This window comes from Daphnia magna, linkage group LG1, assembly GCF_020631705.1.
Source record: "Daphnia magna isolate NIES linkage group LG1, ASM2063170v1.1, whole genome shotgun sequence".
NCBI lineage: Eukaryota > Metazoa > Arthropoda > Branchiopoda > Diplostraca > Daphniidae > Daphnia > Daphnia magna.
This window is the reverse complement of record NC_059182.1, coordinates 7,378,603-7,401,185: the sequence shown is the minus strand read 5'-3', so window position 1 is coordinate 7,401,185 and position 22,583 is coordinate 7,378,603. Positions and strand designations below refer to the sequence as shown.

Here is a 22,583-nt window from a genome sequence, read left to right as displayed (position 1 = left end):
CGGACGAACGAAACGGGGAAATTCCGGCATAACAACACAACAACAACATTTTTCCTTATTAGGACTATATGCAGGAGCATACCAATTCCTTGGTCTGAAATTGAAATTCACACTTTGTATGGTGCGAAAAACAGGGAAAGGGTAAGAATATTGATCATTATGTCATAATGGAAAGGTATATCCACCGGGGATGGTGAGAAACATCAGGGTGCCACGAAATTGTATAAAATTGTGCAACAGAGCCAACTATAATCAGTTGAGTGTCCATCTACAACTTAACAAGAGAATTTCAGTTGTTTACCAATTACTGAATTCTCTTGCTCGTTAACATCAACAACTTCAGTTAGCCTTGCAACAATAGGTAAAGTACAATTTTTAATTAGAATAGAAATTGATGTTGATGTACAGCTATGATTCAGTGATTGGTCTTCCTGCAGATGTTTTGAATGAGATTTTAAACTTAACTTATGCATTGTTTGTAATGTTTTAACACTCTAGTGAGAGATCAGCAATTAATTATGTCTTTCTTCCATCGGTATAGGCATCCATGGCCTTACGCTTCTACTTACTATTGCCCTTATGACTGGGACAAGCATAGGTGTGCCAATGGGTTCACCGTCTTCTAGCTATGGTGGTTATTCATACCAGATAACCACTGCTGCGCCGTACTACACCACGATGTATTCGTTTCCTACTTACTACACCACGTATGCAGTACCGACTTACTATACGGAGGCCCCGAAATACTACCCCGCGCCGAACTATTACACAGAAGCGCCAGTGTATTACATTACAGCGTACGCTTCACCGTCTTACTACACTGAGGCCCCAAAATATTACGTAGCTCCAACCTACTTCACCGAAGCTGCCCCATCTTACTACTCCTAGCCGACCAACTATACTGAAGCCTCGAAGTACTACGCTGCCCCAAGTTACTACACCACGGCTGCTCCTTCATAGTACATGGAACCAGGTAATATGAATCCTTTTGTTTTATCATTTGCAGTCCTCGTTTCAAAATGAGTATTTCCCTGTCAAATATTTATGCGTTCACTAGTCGTCCCATACGAATGTGGTTTCTCAATGAAATGTTGAATACAAATATATAATTATCGACATTAATTCTGTATCAAATATAGCGGTTGAAGGCGATTCCGATTGGTTTTTTTACAACATTGCAATTCTGAACATTATTTTTCAATTGGACAATTTAGAGTTACATCATGAACATTTGTGAATCTGCCATGATTTTATGCATTGAGTTGCGTAATACAGAATTCAATTCAATTCAATTACTCAATGCCAATGGGCTAACACAATATATGCATTGAGTTGCGTAATACAGAACGTCGTCTTCATATATTGTGTTAGCCCATTGGCATTGAGTAATTGGGCATGGTCGAACCTCACTTATGTTTACCCCATTTAATTGAGTAGCATGGCGTAGCGAAATATTTTTCAGTTTGCATTTCCACCGCTAATGGCTTTTTCCTAGTTTCAACCTGAAAATTTCTATTTTAAGGAAATACTCAAATATTCGGACAAGATATATAATAACGCTACGAAAAGTATTAAAGGGACCACAAGACTTTTTAAAATTCCGGGAAAATGTTTCAATTTAATTATGTAACTGACAGAGCAGACAACGGCAGTATGTGCTGCACCCGTGAAAGGACGAGCACGTATCTTGTATCTTTTAACTCTCGTTTAAATTAGTTTTTAAGTGACAAAAAAATCTAAAAAGCACATTCTCTGAATCGCAAACATTGAGCGAACCTAAAAATCTAGTCAAATCGAAAATTGAAGCTGAAAAAAGTTTTTGGCGGATCACGATTCGAACCTTTGACATTGGTGATCGCCTGGACGGATATCATGTTGCAACTCACCGGAAGCTATTGTTAATTATTAATAACATAATTACGTCTAATTACTAATTTTACATTTTACTGTTTGTGTTGTTTTATTTAATTTTTCGCATGTTGTTCATTTGGCAAAAGTTGATCATCGACCGTAGACTCGCGCCCCAAGTTCAGGTTCCATGTCCCATGTTTCCATGTACATTACTTCAATCCCTCTAAGCCTCATCTAGGGTCATTGATGATCAACAGACGCCATAACCACTAGGCTATGAGCGCCCAACTTAATTTGATTTCGAAAGACTTTTAAAGTTCCTTCCACTTTGTATTTAATCACTCGTTGAAAAAAAAATTACGCAAGAGCTGTTTTTCAATATCTTTTCATTCCAGCACATTTGCTATTTCAAACGAAGGCTTTCTAACAGAACAGTTTTGGAAGCTACACTTTTTATTGCGATTCCAAGCGATTTATTATGAACAACAATTTTGATTAGTGATCGGACACTTTCTTAAGTGCACATCCCTCTGTTCCCATACAATGTCCAGCATGAATTCGCATCATGTTGCATCTTCACATTATTCCGGATTCACCTTTATCGCTTCAAAATACTCTCAACAACTAATCAAGGCCCAACACCCAAAGTCGACGAAAAAGCTCAATTTCAACAAGAACCACATTGAATATGTGCTTCAAAGAAACAAGTTTGCTAGATAGTCTCCGCTTTATATTTACACGTTTTTACACCAAGAGCCAAGAGGGGTAGGGCCTGAAATACATGGCTTTAAATTATTTATCCAATTGAGATTTCATTAATTTAGTAGATCTTGTAGCCTTTGCCGTTGAAAGGGATGTGGACGGGGGCAACTGGGAGTTCGTATTCATGCACGGGAGCAACTGGGAGCTCGTATTCGTGGACGGGAGCGACGGGCAAGTGGTCACCTTTGGGCTGGAATCCAGCTTCATCAGCGGCCCAAGTCAAAGTGAATTTCTGGCCTTCAGGGGAAACTGTTAAGTTAACAATCCTCCGCTAGGGGGACTATCCTCGATTATGCACAACGACTCTCAATCGTTGTCATCGTCTTTCTGACGTTCTATTACGTGTGTGTGTCTTCTCTTTCTTATGGTGAACACTTTGTTCGTTCAGCATCCCACCTAGATTATTATCTTACAAGTGTTTCTGTATTCTGTGCTAGTGGACTGCGATCAAAGGTAATATGTTATATCAATCTACCCTCTTTGCAATAAGAGATGGCAGCCCTCTTGATGTCAAGAGACGGCATGTTTCCTCAACGTTGAGATGGTAATAAACAAGATCAAAAGTAATGTCTATCCCTTGATCATAATCTAACAGGTTATGGGCCCAGAGACGCAAGTCGACTCATATCAAGATGGAATCAAATCCCTCGACAAGAGAAGGAGGCATGAAGACAGAAAGGTTCAACGGAAAGAACTTTGCCATTTGGAAATATAGCATCCAACTGCGACTCCAAGAGCATGATCTCAAAACCATAGTTAATGGATCAAGAGCTAAGCCTGCTGAGGTAATATTTAAAAAAAAAAAAAAAAAAAAAAAAAACACAATATTGGTACATACAGAAACACACTGTAATGCCATGCTATTTTTTTCTCTCCGTCCAGGTCAAAGAAGGCATTGTGGTCACGAACAAAGCCCTTATTGACAAGTGGATGAAGGACGACAACTTGGCAAAGTACTTTTTGTTCAACACCTGTCACGAAGAGCAACAAAGATCTCTTTTGACATGTGACACAGCAAGAGATATCTGGGTCTCCATCGAGAATCAGTATCAGCAAAACTCCATTGAGAGAAGACAGGCTCTTCAACAGCAGTTTCTTAATGTCACTTTAAACAGTGAACACGGTGTCAGAGCCCACATCGAGGGAATCAAGCTCCTGGCCAAGGACCTTACAGAAGCAGGCTGTGCAACAGACGAGCTGAGCATCAGCAATCGTATCCTCACTACTCTGCCCGATCAGTTTCTCGGCTTCTTCACTGCGTGGGAGAGCACAGCAATGGCAGAGAGGACCCTCGCAAATCTCACGACGAGACTCTGCAATGAAGAAGATAGAAACAAAAGACGCCACGTCAACGTTCACAACAAAGATTCGGACAACAACAAAGCTCTTTACGGTCAGCCCTCGCATCACTCATCATCGCAGTATCCAGCTCCAAGTTCCTCACACCATGACGCCTCACGAGTCGATGCCGGCCCATTTAATCGAGAAGCAGCTCGATTTAATTCGAGCCCCTATCCACAGAGAGGTGGCAGAGGAGGAAGAGGAAGAGGAAATCGCGGTGGATTTCGCGGCGGCAACCGAGGTTCCGGACGTCGGGACTCTCGTTTCTCTTCATCCAACGATGGGAACAAGAGAAGAGACGGGAAATGCTGGAATTGCAACTACTACGGCCACTGGCAGAAGGAATGCCGTTTCTTAAAGGATGATCCGGAAGCATACGCCGCATACTTGCAAGGAACAGATGACAGAGCCATCATCTTGGATCCCAGCCAACCAAGTGTCAGCATGATCGCCCACGCCGCTCAATCCTCTCTCTCGAACCATCAAGCTTCTGAAGTCTACTTGGACTCGGGCGCAACTCAACACATGTTCCACCAACAATCCAGATTCTCGAACTTCAAACCTATTCCATCAGGAGGGAAGTCGATCGAAGGAATCGGCAACAGTCGCGTGGAGATAAGAGGAATCGGTGACGTCACCTTTAACGCGTCGGTGAATGGATCAACTCAGCTTATCACATTCCACAATTCTCTTTTTGCACCCGAGCTCGGCATCAACCTCATTTCAGTCGGGGCTATCACAGCAAAAGGGGCAGCGATCCATTTCTCCGGAACCAAAGTTCACGTCAACCTGAACGGTGTTACCATTCTCTCCGGAAAACGCAACTCGGACGCTACTCTCTATCGTCTGGAGGAGACGACCGAGACCGCTCAACCAGCATGTCAATCTTTCCGAGCTCTCTCCCGTTCTAGTCACAATTCTATTGAAGAATGGCACCTTCGCCTCGCACATTTGAATTATCCAATGATGATCAAGATGTCCAAGAGCGGCGCAGTCGACGGTTTCAATCTGCCAGCAGGAACCCAACCTCCTATAGAACACTGTCACGAGTGCGCAGCAGCCAAGGCAAAGCGCACTCCCTTCTTCTAACAGCACCTCAGATAGGTCCTCCCGCATCGGTCAACTGATTTTCTCCGACGTCTGGGGTCCAGCTCAAGTGAAGAGCCTCGGAGGTGCCCTCTACTGCTGCACCGTGAGAGACGACTTCAGTGATTTCCGCGTCGCATACTATCTCAAGACGAAGGATCAAGTCGCGGGTGCAATTTTGGATTTCATTCGTCTCCTTCACACTCAGACGGGACAACTGGTCGAGTGCGTGCGGACCGACGGTGGCAAGGAGTACGAGTCGAACGACTTTGAACAGCGACTGAAAAAGAAGGGCATCAGGCACGAGACCTCCGTTCGCCATTCGCCTCAACAAAATGGCTCAGCCGAAAGAGACAACAGGACGCTCTTCGAAGGGACTCGCGCGTTGTTGCACTCCAACAAGTCTCTTCCTCTCTCGCTCTGGGCCGAAGCAACAAATCATAAGATCTACGTTTTGAACCGATCTATCTCCACCACTTGCCCAGATGTGACACCGTACGAAGCATGGTTCAAAAAGAAGCCAAATCTTTCGACGCTCAGGGCCTTCGGAAGGGAGTTCTACGTTTTGATTCCCAAGGCAATTCGTGCAGGCAAACTCGAGCCCGTTGGAAATCTGGTCTACTTCGTCGGCAACTCCGACACTCAGAAAGGAGAGAGATTCTACGATCCGTCTACCGGAAAAGTTAACACGAGTTGCGACGCTTCACCGGCTCATCACGTCTACGCTCCACGTCTCCCCTCCGTCGACTTACAGAAAGACACTCAAGTCTTCCCACAGCTTGCATCCCAACCAAAGGTTCATCCCAACACTGACGAACAAGTAACTACAATTTTCCAACCGCCTGAAGATCCTCGAGACGACACGGTGCCTACCTCTCCGCTCATCTTTCCTTTAAGCAGTCAGCCTGAGTCTCCCTCTTTTCCACCTCCAACAAAGAAAGGAAGACTGGTACGGACGCGCACGGCCTTAGAAGAAGAAAACCTAATAGACGCGCCTGCGGTTCCAGATCCCCGTCGCTCGTTGAGAATCAAGACGCCAAAAGTCATCAAGAGCATGAAGGCAGCCGACGGCACCAAGTACGCGACAGCCCGATCGACGGAGAATGAAGTACCGGATCAATATCAAGACGCCGTGGCCTCTAAACAAGCAAAGGAATGGATGGGTGCCACACTGAAAGAATACAATTCACTGCAAACGACCGAGACCTACACGGAAGTCGATCGGCCGAAAGACCGTTCAGTGATCAAAACCAGGTGGACCTACAAGCTGAAGCCGGGCTTCAAAGGAAGCCCACCAATCTACAAGGCTCGTTTCGTGGCGAAAGGCTACACGCAGGAGCCCGATGTCGACTACACGTCATCCGAAACGTACGCCCCGACCCTGAAGGTCGACTCTCTTCGAGTGCTGCTCTCCATTGCTGCCGTCCACGACTTGGAACTCACACAACTTGACGTCAAGACCGCCTTTCTCTGCGGAACTCTGACCGAAGAACTGTACATCGAGTTGCCAGAAGGGTTCACTAAACCAGGAAAAGTCGGTCGGCTCAATCATCCAATCTACGGACTGATTCAGTCAGCGTACAACTTCAACGAGACCTTCGACGGCTATATTGTCAAGTACGAACTGATCCGTTCCAACTACGACCCGTGTCTCTACTATCACATTGGAAAGGACCCGAACGACATCACTCTGTTCGGGATTTGGGTCGACGACGGCATCCTGGCAACAAAGACGCTAGAAAAGGCAACAGCCATCATCCAGCACCTGGAGCAGTACCTTGAGATGACCTCGAGACCAGCCGACATCTTCATCGGCCTCGAGATCACAAGGAACCGCGAAGAGAGGAAACTCTACATCTCTCAAGGCACCTACGTCCGTTTACTGCTGGAGAAATTCAGGATGACAGACTGTCATCCCCGTAACGTGCCAGCTGATCCCTGCTCTCGCCTCAGTGCCAGAGACCGCCCACAGAACAGTGGTAAACCTCCGCTCACAACGACACCTTACCGCGCTGCAGTCGGCGGCCTCATGTACGTAGCAAAGATGACACGCCCCGACGCCTTGTTCGCCGTCAACGCTTGCTCCCGGCAAAGTATCGACCCCGGAGTACCTCACTGGGAGGCAATCAAGTGGATCTTGGCCTATCTGGCAGGCACAATCGACTTTGGGATCTGCTACGGAGGGACAGGCATCACAAATCATCTTGTCGGCTACTCCGATTCTGATTTCGCAGGTTGCGAGGACACCCGGCGATCCACCTCCGGTCTAATATTCATTTTGAATGGAGGCGCGATCTCTTGGACCTGTCATCTTCAGAAGCCGATCGCACTTTCAACCGCCGAAGCAGAATACTACGCAGCCGGACACGCCAGCAAAGAAATCGCGTGGCAAAGAAATCTGTTGGAGGAGATCGGATTTAAACAACAGGAGCCTACGCCTCTTCTTTGCGACAACAAAAGCGCCATCATGATGGTTCACAATCCGGTCTTCCACGCAAGGACGAAGCACATCGAGTTGAAGTACCACTACATTCGCAAGGAGTTCAAACAAAAGAACATCCGTCTTCTGTCCGTCTCATCCGCAGACGAATTGGCCGACTTCCTCACGAAGCCCTTGAAGGTAGAAGCACTTCGACTGAACAGGGAACGCATCGGCGTCTGCAGCTTGCCTCGAAGCTAAAAATAAAATTCAAATTTTCGTATTTTTTCTTTCTTACTATTCTCCTTACGTCTAACACTTCTCAATTCTTTCAAAATTAAACACCTAGATCAACACGCTCGGATTGAGGGGGAGTGTTAAGTTAACAATCCTCCGCTAGGGGGACTATCCTCGATTATGCACAACGACTCTCAATCGTTGTCATCGTCTTTCTGACGTTCTATTACGTGTGTGTGTCTTCTCTTTCTTATGGTGAACACTTTGTTCGTTCAGCATCCCACCTAGATTATTATCTTACAAGTGTTTCTGTATTCTGTGCTAGTGGACTGCGATCAAAGGTAATATGTTATATCAATCTACCCTCTTTGCAATAAGAGATGGCAGCCCTCTTGATGTCAAGAGACGGAATGTTTCCTCAACGTTGAGATGGTAATAAACAAGATCAAAAGTAATGTCTATCCCTTGATCATAATCTAACAGAAAACCAGTAAGAGGATCCTTTGTTGGTGTTGCCTAAGACTTCACCGTACGATTCTTTTCCGTAAGAATCGTAGGTGACTCCTTGCATCTTTTTCTGGACCTGGGACTCTTCACGGGTAGTGTAGTCAGACTGGGCATAGCTGCGAATTAAAAGATTTAATTTTTTCGGTTATGATAACCTTTTATACTCATCTTAAGTAGTATAAAGAATGAAATTCAATTACCTCCATTGGGTGCTGCCATCGAGGTTGCGCTCATCAGATTGGCTGGTGATGGTAATGTCAGCGTATTTGTTATCCTTGTTGTAGGCTGGTGCGGGGTAGGCTGGTGCGGGGTAGGCCGGTGCGGGGTAGGCCGGTGCGGGGTAGGCTGGTGCGGGGTAGGCTGGTGCGGGGTATCTAGGAGTAGGGTACTTTGGTGCCGGGTAGTTTGGGGCAGGGGAGCTGGGAGCCTTGTATTCCGGCTTGTAGCTGGATGGTACGGCGGCAGCAACAGCCAAGAATGCGGCGACGAAGAACTATCGGAAAATATCGTCATTAGTTTAAAGTCCAAAGTTTTGTCTCCAGGTTAGGAAGAATTAGTGACAAAATGCCTTACCAGCTTCATGTTGTACTTAGGTTAGTTTGGTAAACAACTGATGATTTTGGTTCCTCATTCCTGGGCTTATATAGTCAGGTGAATGGTAAGTAACATGCAGTCGGGCATTCAGTTGACCTAGTTGTTTTAGCTGCTAGCTTTCGTTCAAGCAGTACAGGTTCGGGTGTTGTGCAAAAAATTCTGCGCTCTCACTTTTCACACTAGCTTTTTACAACACTTTTGTCTTACTTTGCGATAGACCCTTCTGCCACACTGTCAACATTTTCACATTTCAAAAGCCCACATTCAGCCCAAGCTACTAAAAATTGTCTATGCACTGCATAAAAGCATTGAATTTGTTAGAACTGGGTATGTTGATTTCCTCCTACCCCTTCCATTCCATTCCTATTCCAATGTAAACGTCTTTGCGGAAACCACTAGAATCGACTAGAATGGATGTTAATTGTTCAATTAACAACAGCTGAATAATAAGCAAGAGCATGTAGACGTTGATTCTTATGATTCCTATTTGCCGCATGCAATCCCTGCATTGCAAGACCCATGACCTGAAATGCATAATTAACCACCAAAAGACGGTGATCATCGCTTTCAAAAGTAGGTCAATAAATGAAATAGAAGCGACACACCCTTTTTGCCGGCTGCATAATCTCGTTTGAAGGTGATTCAAGACATCAGTTGTTCAATTCATCAAAAGTACGCAACACGAAACTAACAAATGGAATTTCTTTTGATTTTATTGGTTTACATTTTCATCGTTTATTGAAAAGTTTCGATTTCTTTTCGTAGTTTGTCATCGCCACTTTCTTGGCTGTTGCTGCCGCTGCGCCTTCCAGCTACAAGCCGGAATACAAAGCTCCTAGCTATACTACCCCAAGCTACCCTGCACCAAAGTACCCTACTACTAGCTAACCTGCACCAGCTTACTCTACTCCCAGCTACAACAAGGATAACAAATAGGCTGATATCACCATCACCAGCCAATCTGACGAACGCATCCTCGATGGCAGCAGCCAATGGAGGTAATAAATAATTAATCTGAGGATTTCCGTTATCTGATTAAAAAAAAAAAAAACACACACACACACACACATCACTTCACTTACACTACTTATCTACATGAGTTTGTATTTCCGATATGCATGTGACGTGCAATGTCCCACTACGTGAATGCTAGCCATTACGACAGGCCGAATGCCGGTTGCAGGGTTCCGTAATAGCGTAGTCAGAGGTAGTGGAACGTCACTAAAGCGTAGCATAGGACGCACCAGAGGGAAACTCCACTCATGGGAACCGTGATGGTCTCGTGAGATGCGAACGGCGGACCCACACCTGTACCACGAGATGAACACCACGGCTCCAATAGAAGGAGGCACACATATTTTTGCACGAAAACTGCGTTTGTAAGAAGTTGCGGGAGTCCCGCACAATGATGCGTTTTTACTTTTTTTTATTAATTTCCCAAAAAATCATTTAATGAACTTTATTTGATTTTTTGTGCTGATTCAGAATATATGCATAATTTGTAAATTGGTCAATAACATATTTTGTTTTTTCACGATAACTGATGGTTCCTATCTCTAATGCATGTGTTCGCTATCCACTTGTTCCGTCATATTCACCGACTTTTTATTTTAGATTATGGGTTTTTGTAGTCACACTAATGTAACGGAACTGTCGATTTGAACCATCTATGCTTAGAAAAATATTGAAACGCTCTGACACCTGAGCTATTGAGCATGTTTAAATGATGAATAACGCATATTGGCCAGCATAATTTTGGACTTCTTTTGGAATCTTGCGACGTAATGAAAATGGCGTGTGGTTTATGAACAATTTTCTTAAACGTTTGGCTTGAGCATGTCGTCGGCTGACCATTCTCGTACAATCACGTCGCTTATCCCGCTGAAGCAAGAGATGAAAATAAAAAACATTGCATTACATGGCAATCCGTAAATCCTGTTAGACCATCATATGATTGTCTAGGATACTACCACTCGAACCACTGCACCAAGCCGACAATGAGTTCCTACTCCTAATACGAAATGCTAATAATTACCTTCAAAGCTGTATCCGCTCGCCTGTTTCCTTTTTTGCTTTCCAGCAGTTCTTCTGTAGGAGGACTATCACTCCCAAAAAATGACGTCTTGAAGTAACAATAATGATCCATCGGTTGTCATTTTCGCCACCAGGTGGCGTTTACCAAAGGCCGAGCGTCTGCTGTGTTTTCGATGTGCTAGTGCATTTTACTACATTTTGCTATTGAGGAAATATATTTTTTAAAATGGGTAAATAGTTTTATTTCCTTAGTTAAACCAAGCCGTCTTTTTGCTTGGATCTAAAAAGAAAGTTCAATATCTTATACGTGTCATCAAACAAACTGTCGCCCTAGTAAAGTAATATAACATAATGCGATGAAGGTTAAAGAGGTTTAAGCAAAGTCAAAAATTTCCTACCGCTTCTAATATCTAATGTTGTATCTGCCTTAACTTCCAAGAGATTTAAAGAAGTACGGACGAACGAAACGGGGAAATTCCGGCATAACAACACAACAACAACATTTTTCCTTATTAGGACTATATGCAGGAGCATACCAATTCCTTGGTCTGAAATTGAAATTCACACTTTGTATGGTGCGAAAAACAGGGAAAGGGTAAGAATATTGATCATTATGTCATAATGGAAAGGTATATCCACCGGGGATGGTGAGAAACATCAGGGTGCCACGAAATTGTATAAAATTGTGCAACAGAGCCAACTATAATCAGTTGAGTGTCCATCTACAACTTAACAAGAGAATTTCAGTTGTTTACCAATTACTGAATTCTCTTGCTCGTTAACATCAACAACTTCAGTTAGCCTTGCAACAATAGGTAAAGTACAATTTTTAATTAGAATAGAAATTGATGTTGATGTACAGCTATGATTCAGTGATTGGTCTTCCTGCAGATGTTTTGAATGAGATTTTAAACTTAACTTATGCATTGTTTGTAATGTTTTAACACTCTAGTGAGAGATCAGCAATTAATTATGTCTTTCTTCCATCGGTATAGGCATCCATGGCCTTACGCTTCTACTTACTATTGCCCTTATGACTGGGACAAGCATAGGTGTGCCAATGGGTTCACCGTCTTCTAGCTATGGTGGTTATTCATACCAGATAACCACTGCTGCGCCGTACTACACCACGATGTATTCGTTTCCTACTTACTACACCACGTATGCAGTACCGACTTACTATACGGAGGCCCCGAAATACTACCCCGCGCCGAACTATTACACAGAAGCGCCAGTGTATTACATTACAGCGTACGCTTCACCGTCTTACTACACTGAGGCCCCAAAATATTACGTAGCTCCAACCTACTTCACCGAAGCTGCCCCATCTTACTACTCCTAGCCGACCAACTATACTGAAGCCTCGAAGTACTACGCTGCCCCAAGTTACTACACCACGGCTGCTCCTTCATAGTACATGGAACCAGGTAATATGAATCCTTTTGTTTTATCATTTGCAGTCCTCGTTTCAAAATGAGTATTTCCCTGTCAAATATTTATGCGTTCACTAGTCGTCCCATACGAATGTGGTTTCTCAATGAAATGTTGAATACAAATATATAATTATCGACATTAATTCTGTATCAAATATAGCGGTTGAAGGCGATTCCGATTGGTTTTTTTTACAACATTGCAATTCTGAACATTATTTTTCAATTGGACAATTTAGAGTTACATCATGAACATTTGTGAATCTGCCATGATTTTATGCATTGAGTTGCGTAATACAGAATTCAATTCAATTCAATTACTCAATGCCAATGGGCTAACACAATATATGCATTGAGTTGCGTAATACAGAACGTCGTCTTCATATATTGTGTTAGCCCATTGGCATTGGAGTAATTGGGCATGGTCGAACCTCACTTATGTTTACCCCATTTAATTGAGTAGCATGGCGTAGCGAAATATTTTTCAGTTTGCATTTCCACCGCTAATGGCTTTTTCCTAGTTTCAACCTGAAAATTTCTATTTTAAGGAAATACTCAAATATTCGGACAAGATATATAATAACGCTACGAAAAGTATTAAAGGGACCACAAGACTTTTTAAAATTCCGGGAAAATGTTTTGATTTAATTATGTAACTGACAGAGCAGACAACGGCAGTATGTGCTGCACCCGTGAAAGGACGAGCACGTATCTTGTATCTTTTAACTCTCGTTTAAATTAGTTTTTAAGTGACAAAAAAATCTAAAAAGCACATTCTCTGAATCGCAAACATTGAGCGAACCTAAAAATCTAGTCAAATCGAAAATTGAAGCTGAAAAAAGTTTTTGGCGGATCACGATTCGAACCTTTGACATTGGTGATCGCCTGGACGGATATCATGTTGCAACTCACCGGAAGCTATTGTTAATTATTAATAACATAATTACGTCTAATTACTAATTTTACATTTTACTGTTTGTGTTGTTTTATTTAATTTTTCGCATGTTGTTCATTTGGCAAAAGTTGATCATCGACCGTAGACTCGCGCCCCAAGTTCAGGTTCCATGTCCCATGTTTCCATGTACATTACTTCAATCCCTCTAAGCCTCATCTAGGGTCATTGATGATCAACAGACGCCATAACCACTAGGCTATGAGCGCCCAACTTAATTTGATTTCGAAAGACTTTTAAAGTTCCTTCCACTTTGTATTTAATCACTCGTTGAAAAAAAAATTACGCAAGAGCTGTTTTTCAATATCTTTTCATTCCAGCACATTTGCTATTTCAAACGAAGGCTTTCTAACAGAACAGTTTTGGAAGCTACACTTTTTATTGCGATTCCAAGCGATTTATTATGAACAACAATTTTGATTAGTGATCGGACACTTTCTTAAGTGCACATCCCTCTGTTCCCATACAATGTCCAGCATGAATTCGCATCATGTTGCATCTTCACATTATTCCGGATTCACCTTTATCGCTTCAAAATACTCTCAACAACTAATCAAGGCCCAACACCCAAAGTCGACGAAAAAGCTCAATTTCAACAAGAACCACATTGAATATGTGCTTCAAAGAAACAAGTTTGCTAGATAGTCTCCGCTTTATATTTACACGTTTTTACACCAAGAGCCAAGAGGGGTAGGGCCTGAAATACATGGCTTTAAATTATTTATCCAATTGAGATTTCATTAATTTAGTAGATCTTGTAGCCTTTGCCGTTGAAAGGGATGTGGACGGGGGCAACTGGGAGTTCGTATTCATGCACGGGAGCAACTGGGAGCTCGTATTCGTGGACGGGAGCGACGGGCAAGTGGTCACCTTTGGGCTGGAATCCAGCTTCATCAGCGGCCCAAGTCAAAGTGAATTTCTGGCCTTCAGGGGAAACCCAGTAAGAGGATCCTTTGTTGGTGTTGCCTAAGACTTCACCGTACGATTCTTTTCCGTAAGAATCGTAGGTGACTCCCTTGCATCTTATTTTTCTGGACCTGGGACTCTTCACGGGTAGTGTAGTCAGACTGGGCATAGCTGCGAATTAAAAGATTTAATTTTTTCGGTTATGATAACCTTTTATACTCATCTTAAGTAGTATAAAGAATGAAATTCAATTACCTCCATTGGGTGCTGCCATCGAGGTTGCGCTCATCAGATTGGCTGGTGATGGTAATGTCAGCGTATTTGTTATCCTTGTTGTAGGCTGGTGCGGGGTAGGCTGGTGCGGGGTAGGCCGGTGCGGGGTAGGCTGGTGCGGGGTAGGCTGGTGCGGGGTAGCTAGGAGTAGGGTACTTTGGTGCCGGGTAGTTTGGGGCAGGGGAGCTGGGAGCCTTGTATTCCGGCTTGTAGCTGGATGGTACGGCGGCAGCAACAGCCAAGAATGCGGCGACGAAGAACTATCGGAAAATATCGTCATTAGTTTAAAGTCCAAAGTTTTGTCTCCAGGTTAGGAAGAATTAGTGACAAAATGCCTTACCAGCTTCATGTTGTACTTAGGTTAGTTTGGTAAACAACTGATGATTTTGGTTCCTCATTCCTGGGCTTATATAGTCAGGTGAATGGTAAGTAACATGCAGTCGGGCATTCAGTTGACCTAGTTGTTTTAGCTGCTAGCTTTCGTTCAAGCAGTACAGGTTCGGGTGTTGTGCAAAAAATTCTGCGCTCTCACTTTTCACACTAGCTTTTACAACACTTTTGTCTTACTTTGCGATAGACCCTTCTGCCACACTGTCAACATTTTCACATTTCAAAAGCCCACATTCAGCCCAAGCTACTAAAAATTGTCTATGCACTGCATAAAAGCATTGAATTTGTTAGAACTGGGTATGTTGATTTCCTCCTACCCCTTCCATTCCATTCCTATTCCAATGTAAACGTCTTTGCGGAAACCACTAGAATCGACTAGAATGGATGTTAATTGTTCAATTAACAACAGCTGAATAATAAGCAAGAGCATGTAGACGTTGATTCTTATGATTCCTATTTGCCGCATGCAATCCCTGCATTGCAAGACCCATGACCTGAAATGCATAATTAACCACCAAAAGACGGTGATCATCGCTTTCAAAAGTAGGTCAATAAATGAAATAGAAGCGACACACCCTTTTTTGCCGGCTGCATAATCTCGTTTGAAGGTGATTCAAGACATCAGTTGTTCAATTCATCAAAAGTACGCAACACGAAACTAACAAATGGAATTTCTTTTGATTTTATTGGTTTACATTTTCATCGTTTATTGAAAAGTTTCGATTTCTTTTCGTAGTTTGTCATCGCCACTTTCTTGGCTGTTGCTGCCGCTGCGCCTTCCAGCTACAAGCCGGAATACAAAGCTCCTAGCTATACTACCCCAAGCTACCCTGCACCAAAGTACCCTACTACGCTAACCTGCACCAGCTTACTCTACTCCCAGCTACAACAAGGATAACAAATAGGCTGATATCACCATCACCAGCCAATCTGACGAACGCATCCTCGATGGCAGCAGCCAATGGAGGTAATAAATAATTAATCTGAGGATTTCCGTTATCTGATTAAAAAAAAGAAAAAAACACACACACACACACACATCACTTCACTTACACTACTTATCTACATGAGTTTGTATTTCCGATATGCATGTGACGTGCAATGTCCCACTACGTGAATGCTAGCCATTACGACAGGCCGAATGCCGGTTGCAGGGTTCCGTAATAGCGTAGTCAGAGGTAGTGGAACGTCACTAAAGCGTAGCATAGGACGCACCAGAGGGAAACTCCACTCATGGGAACCGTGATGGTCTCGTGAGATGCGAACGGCGGACCCACACCTGTACCACGAGATGAACACCACGGCTCCAATAGAAGGAGGCACACATATTTTTGCACGAAAACTGCGTTTGTAAGAAGTTGCAGGGAGTCCCGCACAATGATGCGTTTTTACTTTTTTTTATTAATTTCCCAAAAAATCATTTAATGAACTTTATTTGATTTTTTGTGCTGATTCAGAATATATGCATAATTTGTAAATTGGTCAATAACATATTTTGTTTTTTCACGATAACTGATGGTTCCTATCTCTAATGCATGTGTTCGCTATCCACTTGTTCCGTCATATTCACCGACTTTTTATTTTAGATTATGGGTTTTTGTAGTCACACTAATGTAACGGAACTGTCGATTTGAACCATCTATGCTTAGAAAAATATTGAAACGCTCTGACACCTGAGCTATTGAGCATGTTTAAATGATGAATAACGCATATTGGCCAGCATAATTTTGGACTTCTTTTGGAATCTTGCGACGTAATGAAAATGGCGTGTGGTTTATGAACAATTTTCTTAAACGTTTGGCTTGAGCATGTCGTCGGCTGACCATTCTCGTACAATCACGTCGCTTATCCCGCTGAAGCAAGAGATGAAAATAAAAAACATTGCATTACATGGCAATCCGTAAATCCTGTTAGACCATCATATGATTGTCTAGGATACTACCACTCGAACCACTGCACCAAGCCGACAATGAGTTCCTACTCCTAATACGAAATGCTAATAATTACCTTCAAAGCTGTATCCGCTCGCCTGTTTCCTTTTTGCTTTCCAGCAGTTCTTCTGTAGGAGGACTATCACTCCCAAAAAATGACGTCTTGAAGTAACAATAATGATCCATCGGTTGTCATTTTCGCCACCAGGTGGCGTTTACCACGGCCGAGCGTCTGCTGTGTTTTCGATGTGCTAGTGCATTTTACTACATTTTGCTATTGAGGAAATATATTTTTTAAAATGGGTAAATAGTTTTATTTCCTTAGTTAAACCAAGCCGTCTTTTTGCTTGGATCTAAAAAGAAAGTTCAATATCTTATACGTGTCATCAAACAAACTGTCGCCCTAGTAAAGTAATATAACATAATGCGATGAAGGTTAAAGAGGTTTAAGCAAAGTCAAAAATTTCCTACCGCTTCTAATATCTAATGTTGTATCTGCCTTAACTTCCAAGAGATTTAAAGAAGTACGGACGAACGAAACGGGGAAATTCCGGCATAACAACACAACAACAACATTTTTCCTTATTAGGACTATATGCAGGAGCATACCAATTCCTTGGTCTGAAATTGAAATTCACACTTTGTATGGTGCGAAAAACAGGGAAAGGGTAAGAATATTGATCATTATGTCATAATGGAAAGGTATATCCACCGGGGATGGTGAGAAACATCAGGGTGCCACGAAATTGTATAAAATTGTGCAACAGAGCCAACTATAATCAGTTGAGTGTCCATCTACAACTTAACAAGAGAATTTCAGTTGTTTACCAATTACTGAATTCTCTTGCTCGTTAACATCAACAACTTCAGTTAGCCTTGCAACAATAGGTAAAGTACAATTTTTAATTAGAATAGAAATTGATGTTGATGTACAGCTATGATTCAGTGATTGGTCTTCCTGCAGATGTTTTGAATGAGATTTTAAACTTAACTTATGCATTGTTTGTAATGTTTTAACACTCTAGTGAGAGATCAGCAATTAATTATGTCTTTCTTCCATCGGTATAGGCATCCATGGCCTTACGCTTCTACTTACTATTGCCCTTATGACTGGGACAAGCATAGGTGTGCCAATGGGTTCACCGTCTTCTAGCTATGGTGGTTATTCATACCAGATAACCACTGCTGCGCCGTACTACACCACGATGTATTCGTTTCCTACTTACTACACCACGTATGCAGTACCGACTTACTATACGGAGGCCCCGAAATACTACCCCGCGCCGAACTATTACACAGAAGCGCCAGTGTATTACATTACAGCGTACGCTTCACCGTCTTACTACACTGAGGCCCCAAAATATTACGTAGCTCCAACCTACTTCACCGAAGCTGCCCCATCTTACTACTCCTAGCCGACCAACTATACTGAAGCCTCGAAGTACTACGCTGCCCCAAGTTACTACACCACGGCTGCTCCTTCATAGTACATGGAACCAGGTAATATGAATCCTTTGTGTTTTATCATTTGCAGTCCTCGTTTCAAAATGAGTATTTCCCTGTCAAATATTTATGCGTTCACTAGTCGTCCCATACGAATGTGGTTTCTCAATGAAATGTTGAATACAAATATATAATTATCGACATTAATTCTGTATCAAATATAGCGGTTGAAGGCGATTCCGATTGGTTTTTTTTACAACATTGCAATTCTGAACATTATTTTTCAATTGGACAATTTAGAGTTACATCATGAACATTTGTGAATCTGCCATGATTTTATGCATTGAGTTGCGTAATACAGAATTCAATTCAATTCAATTACTCAATGCCAATGGGCTAACACAATATATGCATTGAGTTGCGTAATACAGAACGTCGTCTTCATATATTGTGTTAGCCCATTGGCATTGAGTAATTGGGCATGGTCGAACCTCACTTATGTTTACCCCATTTAATTGAGTAGCATGGCGTAGCGAAATATTTTTCAGTTTGCATTTCCACCGCTAATGGCTTTTTCCTAGTTTCAACCTGAAAATTTCTATTTTAAGGAAATACTCAAATATTCGGACAAGATATATAATAACGCTACGAAAAGTATTAAAGGGACCACAAGACTTTTTAAAATTCCGGGAAAATGTTTTGATTTAATTATGTAACTGACAGAGCAGACAACGGCAGTATGTGCTGCACCCGTGAAAGGACGAGCACGTATCTTGTATCTTTTAACTCTCGTTTAAATTAGTTTTTAAGTGACAAAAAAATCTAAAAAGCACATTCTCTGAATCGCAAACATTGAGCGAACCTAAAAATCTAGTCAAATCGAAAATTGAAGCTGAAAAAAGTTTTTGGCGGATCACGATTCGAACCTTTGACATTGGTGATCGCCTGGACGGATATCATGTTGCAACTCACCGGAAGCTATTGTTAATTATTAATAACATAATTACGTCTAATTACTAATTTTACATTTTACTGTTTGTGTTGTTTTATTTAATTTTTCGCATGTTGTTCATTTGGCAAAAGTTGATCATCGACCGTAGACTCGCGCCCCAAGTTCAGGTTCCATGTCCCATGTTTCCATGTACATTACTTCAATCCCTCTAAGCCTCATCTAGGGTCATTGATGATCAACAGACGCCATAACCACTAGGCTATGAGCGCCCAACTTAATTTGATTTCGAAAGACTTTTAAAGTTCCTTCCACTTTGTATTTAATCACTCGTTGAAAAAAAAAATTACGCAAGAGCTGTTTTTCAATATCTTTTCATTCCAGCACATTTGCTATTTCAAACGAAGGCTTTCTAACAGAACAGTTTTGGAAAGTACACTTTTTATTGCGATTCCAAGCGATTTATTATGAACAACAATTTTGATTAGTGATCGGACACTTTCTTAAGTGCACATCCCTCTGTTCCCATACAATGTCCAGCATGAATTCGCATCATGTTGCATCTTCACATTATTCCGGATTCACCTTTATCGCTTCAAAATACTCTCAACAACTAATCAAGGCCCAACACCCAAAGTCGACGAAAAAGCTCAATTTCAACAAGAACCACATTGAATATGTGCTTCAAAGAAACAAGTTTGCTAGATAGTCTCCGCTTTATATTTACACGTTTTTACACCAAGAGCCAAGAGGGGTAGGGCCTGAAATACATGGCTTTAAATTATTTATCCAATTGAGATTTCATTAATTTAGTAGATCTTGTAGCCTTTGCCGTTGAAAGGGATGTGGACGGGGGCAACTGGGAGTTCGTATTCATGCACGGGAGCAACTGGGAGCTCGTATTCGTGGACGGGAGCGACGGGCAAGTGGTCACCTTTGGGCTGGAATCCAGCTTCATCAGCGGCCCAAGTCAAAGTGAATTTCTGGCCTTCAGGGGAAACCCAGTAAGAGGATCCTTTGTTGGTGTTGCCTAAGACTTCACCGTACGATTCTTTTCCGTAAGAATCGTAGGTGACTCCTTGCATCTTTTTCTGGACCTGGGACTCTTCACGGGTAGTGTAGTCAGACTGGGCATAGCTGCGAATTAAAAGATTTAATTTTTTCGGTTATGATAACCTTTTATACTCATCTTAAGTAGTATAAAGAATGAAATTCAATTACCTCCATTGGGTGCTGCCATCGAGGTTGCGCTCATCAGATTGGCTGGTGATGGTAATGTCAGCGTATTTGTTATCCTTGTTGTAGGCTGGTGCGGGGTAGGCTGGTGCGGGGTAGGCCGGTGCGGGGTAGGCCCGGTGCGGGGTAGGCTGGTGCGGGGTAGGCTGGTGCGGGGTAGCTAGGAGTAGGGTACTTTGGTGCCGGGTAGTTTGGGGCAGGGGAGCTGGGAGCCTTGTATTCCGGCTTGTAGCTGGATGGTACGGCGGCAGCAACAGCCAAGAATGCGGCGACGAAGAACTATCGGAAAATATCGTCATTAGTTTAAAGTCCAAAGTTTTGTCTCCAGGTTAGGAAGAATTAGTGACAAAATGCCTTACCAGCTTCATGTTGTACTTAGGTTAGTTTGGTAAACAACTGATGATTTTGGTTCCTCATTCCTGGGCTTATATAGTCAGGTGAATGGTAAGTAACATGCAGTCGGGCATTCAGTTGACCTAGTTGTTTTAGCTGCTAGCTTTCGTTCAAGCAGTACAGGTTCGGGTGTTGTGCAAAAAATTCTGCGCTCTCACTTTTCACACTAGCTTTTTACAACACTTTTGTCTTACTTTGCGATAGACCCTTCTGCCACACTGTCAACATTTTCACATTTCAAAAGCCCACATTCAGCCCAAGCTACTAAAAATTGTCTATGCACTGCATAAAAGCATTGAATTTGTTAGAACTGGGTATGTTGATTTCCTCCTACCCCTTCCATTCCATTCCTATTCCAATGTAAACGTCTTTGCGGAAACCACTAGAATCGACTAGAATGGATGTTAATTGTTCAATTAACAACAGCTGAATAATAAGCAAGAGCATGTAGACGTTGATTCTTATGATTCCTATTTGCCGCATGCAATCCCTGCATTGCAAGACCCATGACCTGAAATGCATAATTAACCACCAAAAGACGGTGATCATCGCTTTCAAAAGTAGGTCAATAAATGAAATAGAAGCGACACACCCTTTTTTGCCGGCTGCATAATCTCGTTTGAAGGTGATTCAAGACATCAGTTGTTCAATTCATCAAAAGTACGCAACACGAAACTAACAAATGGAATTTCTTTTGATTTTATTGGTTTACATTTTCATCGTTTATTGAAAAGTTTCGATTTCTTTTCGTAGTTTGTCATCGCCACTTTCTTGGCTGTTGCTGCCGCTGCGCCTTCCAGCTACAAGCCGGAATACAAAGCTCCTAGCTATACTACCCCAAGCTACCCTGCACCAAAGTACCCTACTACTAGCTAACCTGCACCAGCTTACTCTACTCCCAGCTACAACAAGGATAACAAATAGGCTGATATCACCATCACCAGCCAATCTGACGAACGCATCCTCGATGGCAGCAGCCAATGGAGGTAATAAATAATTAATCTGAGGATTTCCGTTATCTGATTAAAAAAAAGAAAAAAACACACACACACACACATCACTTCACTTACACTACTTATCTACATGAGTTTGTATTTCCGATATGCATGTGACGTGCAATGTCCCACTACGTGAATGCTAGCCATTACGACAGGCCGAATGCCGGTTGCAGGGTTCCGTAATAGCGTAGTCAGAGGTAGTGGAACGTCACTAAAGCGTAGCATAGGACGCACCAGAGGGAAACTCCACTCATGGGAACCGTGATGGTCTCGTGAGATGCGAACGGCGGACCCACACCTGTACCACGAGATGAACACCACGGCTCCAATAGAAGGAGGCACACATATTTTTGCACGAAAACTGCGTTTGTAAGAAGTTGCGGGAGTCCCGCACAATGATGCGTTTTTACTTTTTTTTATTAATTTCCCAAAAAATCATTTAATGAACTTTATTTGATTTTTTGTGCTGATTCAGAATATATGCATAATTTGTAAATTGGTCAATAACATATTTTGTTTTTTCACGATAACTGATGGTTCCTATCTCTAATGCATGTGTTCGCTATCCACTTGTTCCGTCATATTCACCGACTTTTTATTTTAGATTATGGGTTTTTGTAGTCACACTAATGTAACGGAACTGTCGATTTGAACCATCTATGCTTAGAAAAATATTGAAACGCTCTGACACCTGAGCTATTGAGCATGTTTAAATGATGAATAACGCATATTGGCCAGCATAATTTTGGACTTCTTTTGGAATCTTGCGACGTAATGAAAATGGCGTGTGGTTTATGAACAATTTTCTTAAACGTTTGGCTTGAGCATGTCGTCGGCTGACCATTCTCGTA

At 42.4% G+C, this 22,583-nt stretch overlaps 2 protein-coding genes and 2 long non-coding RNA genes across 7 annotated transcripts; 2 read left to right on the top strand and 2 right to left on the bottom strand.

Annotated features, from left to right (window-relative positions):
• The first annotated feature begins 9,429 nt into the window (after positions 1–9,429).
• LOC123469477 lies at positions 9,430–12,403 on the top strand. 2 transcript variants are annotated; one of them, XR_006642734.1, is made up of 4 exons: positions 9,430–9,795; positions 9,951–11,202; positions 11,271–11,646; positions 11,827–12,403. It is a non-coding gene; the product is annotated as an uncharacterized LOC123469477 (long non-coding RNA). The 2 variants fall into 2 exon arrangements; XR_006642733.1 differs by having other exon boundaries at positions 9,951–11,646.
• Positions 12,404–14,355: 1,952 nt separating this feature from the next.
• On the bottom strand, positions 14,356–14,882 carry LOC123469475 (vegetative cell wall protein gp1-like). Its single transcript, XM_045168534.1, has 2 exons — positions 14,733–14,882; positions 14,356–14,652 (listed from the first exon to the last, which is right to left on the bottom strand). Exons 1-2 carry the CDS (start codon positions 14,739–14,741, stop codon positions 14,371–14,373), a joined length of 291 nt encoding a protein of 96 aa, XP_045024469.1. The 5' UTR covers positions 14,742–14,882; the 3' UTR covers positions 14,356–14,370.
• Positions 14,883–16,841: 1,959 nt separating this feature from the next.
• On the top strand, positions 16,842–19,891 carry LOC123469479. Of its 2 annotated transcripts, none has more exons than XR_006642739.1 (3): positions 16,842–17,601; positions 17,782–17,874; positions 19,811–19,891. It is a non-coding gene; the product is annotated as an uncharacterized LOC123469479 (long non-coding RNA). The 2 variants fall into 2 exon arrangements; XR_006642738.1 differs by lacking the exon at positions 19,811–19,891 and having other exon boundaries at positions 16,845–17,157; positions 17,226–17,601; positions 17,782–18,219.
• LOC123469474 (endocuticle structural glycoprotein SgAbd-1-like) lies at positions 19,808–20,850 on the bottom strand. Of its 2 annotated transcripts, none has more exons than XM_045168532.1 (4): positions 20,701–20,850; positions 20,458–20,620; positions 20,327–20,426; positions 19,808–20,242 (listed from the first exon to the last, which is right to left on the bottom strand). In XM_045168532.1, exons 1-4 carry the CDS (start codon positions 20,707–20,709, stop codon positions 19,915–19,917), a joined length of 600 nt encoding a protein of 199 aa, XP_045024467.1. In that variant the 5' UTR covers positions 20,710–20,850; the 3' UTR covers positions 19,808–19,914. The 2 variants fall into 2 exon arrangements, with proteins under 2 accessions (XP_045024467.1, XP_045024468.1); XM_045168533.1 differs by having other exon boundaries at positions 20,327–20,411.
• Between the last annotated feature and the right edge of the window lie 1,733 nt (positions 20,851–22,583).

Bases quoted from the DNA above. Each gene is read 5' to 3' on its own strand.
- LOC123469474 (XM_045168532.1), bottom strand. The intron at 20,427-20,457 runs GCCTACCCCGCA...ACCCCGCACCAG, and splicing joins ACCAGCCTACCCCGCACCGG to CCTACCCCGCACCAGCCTAC. The intron at 20,243-20,326 runs GTAATTGAATTT...TTTAATTCGCAG, and splicing joins GATGGCAGCACCCAATGGAG to CTATGCCCAGTCTGACTACA.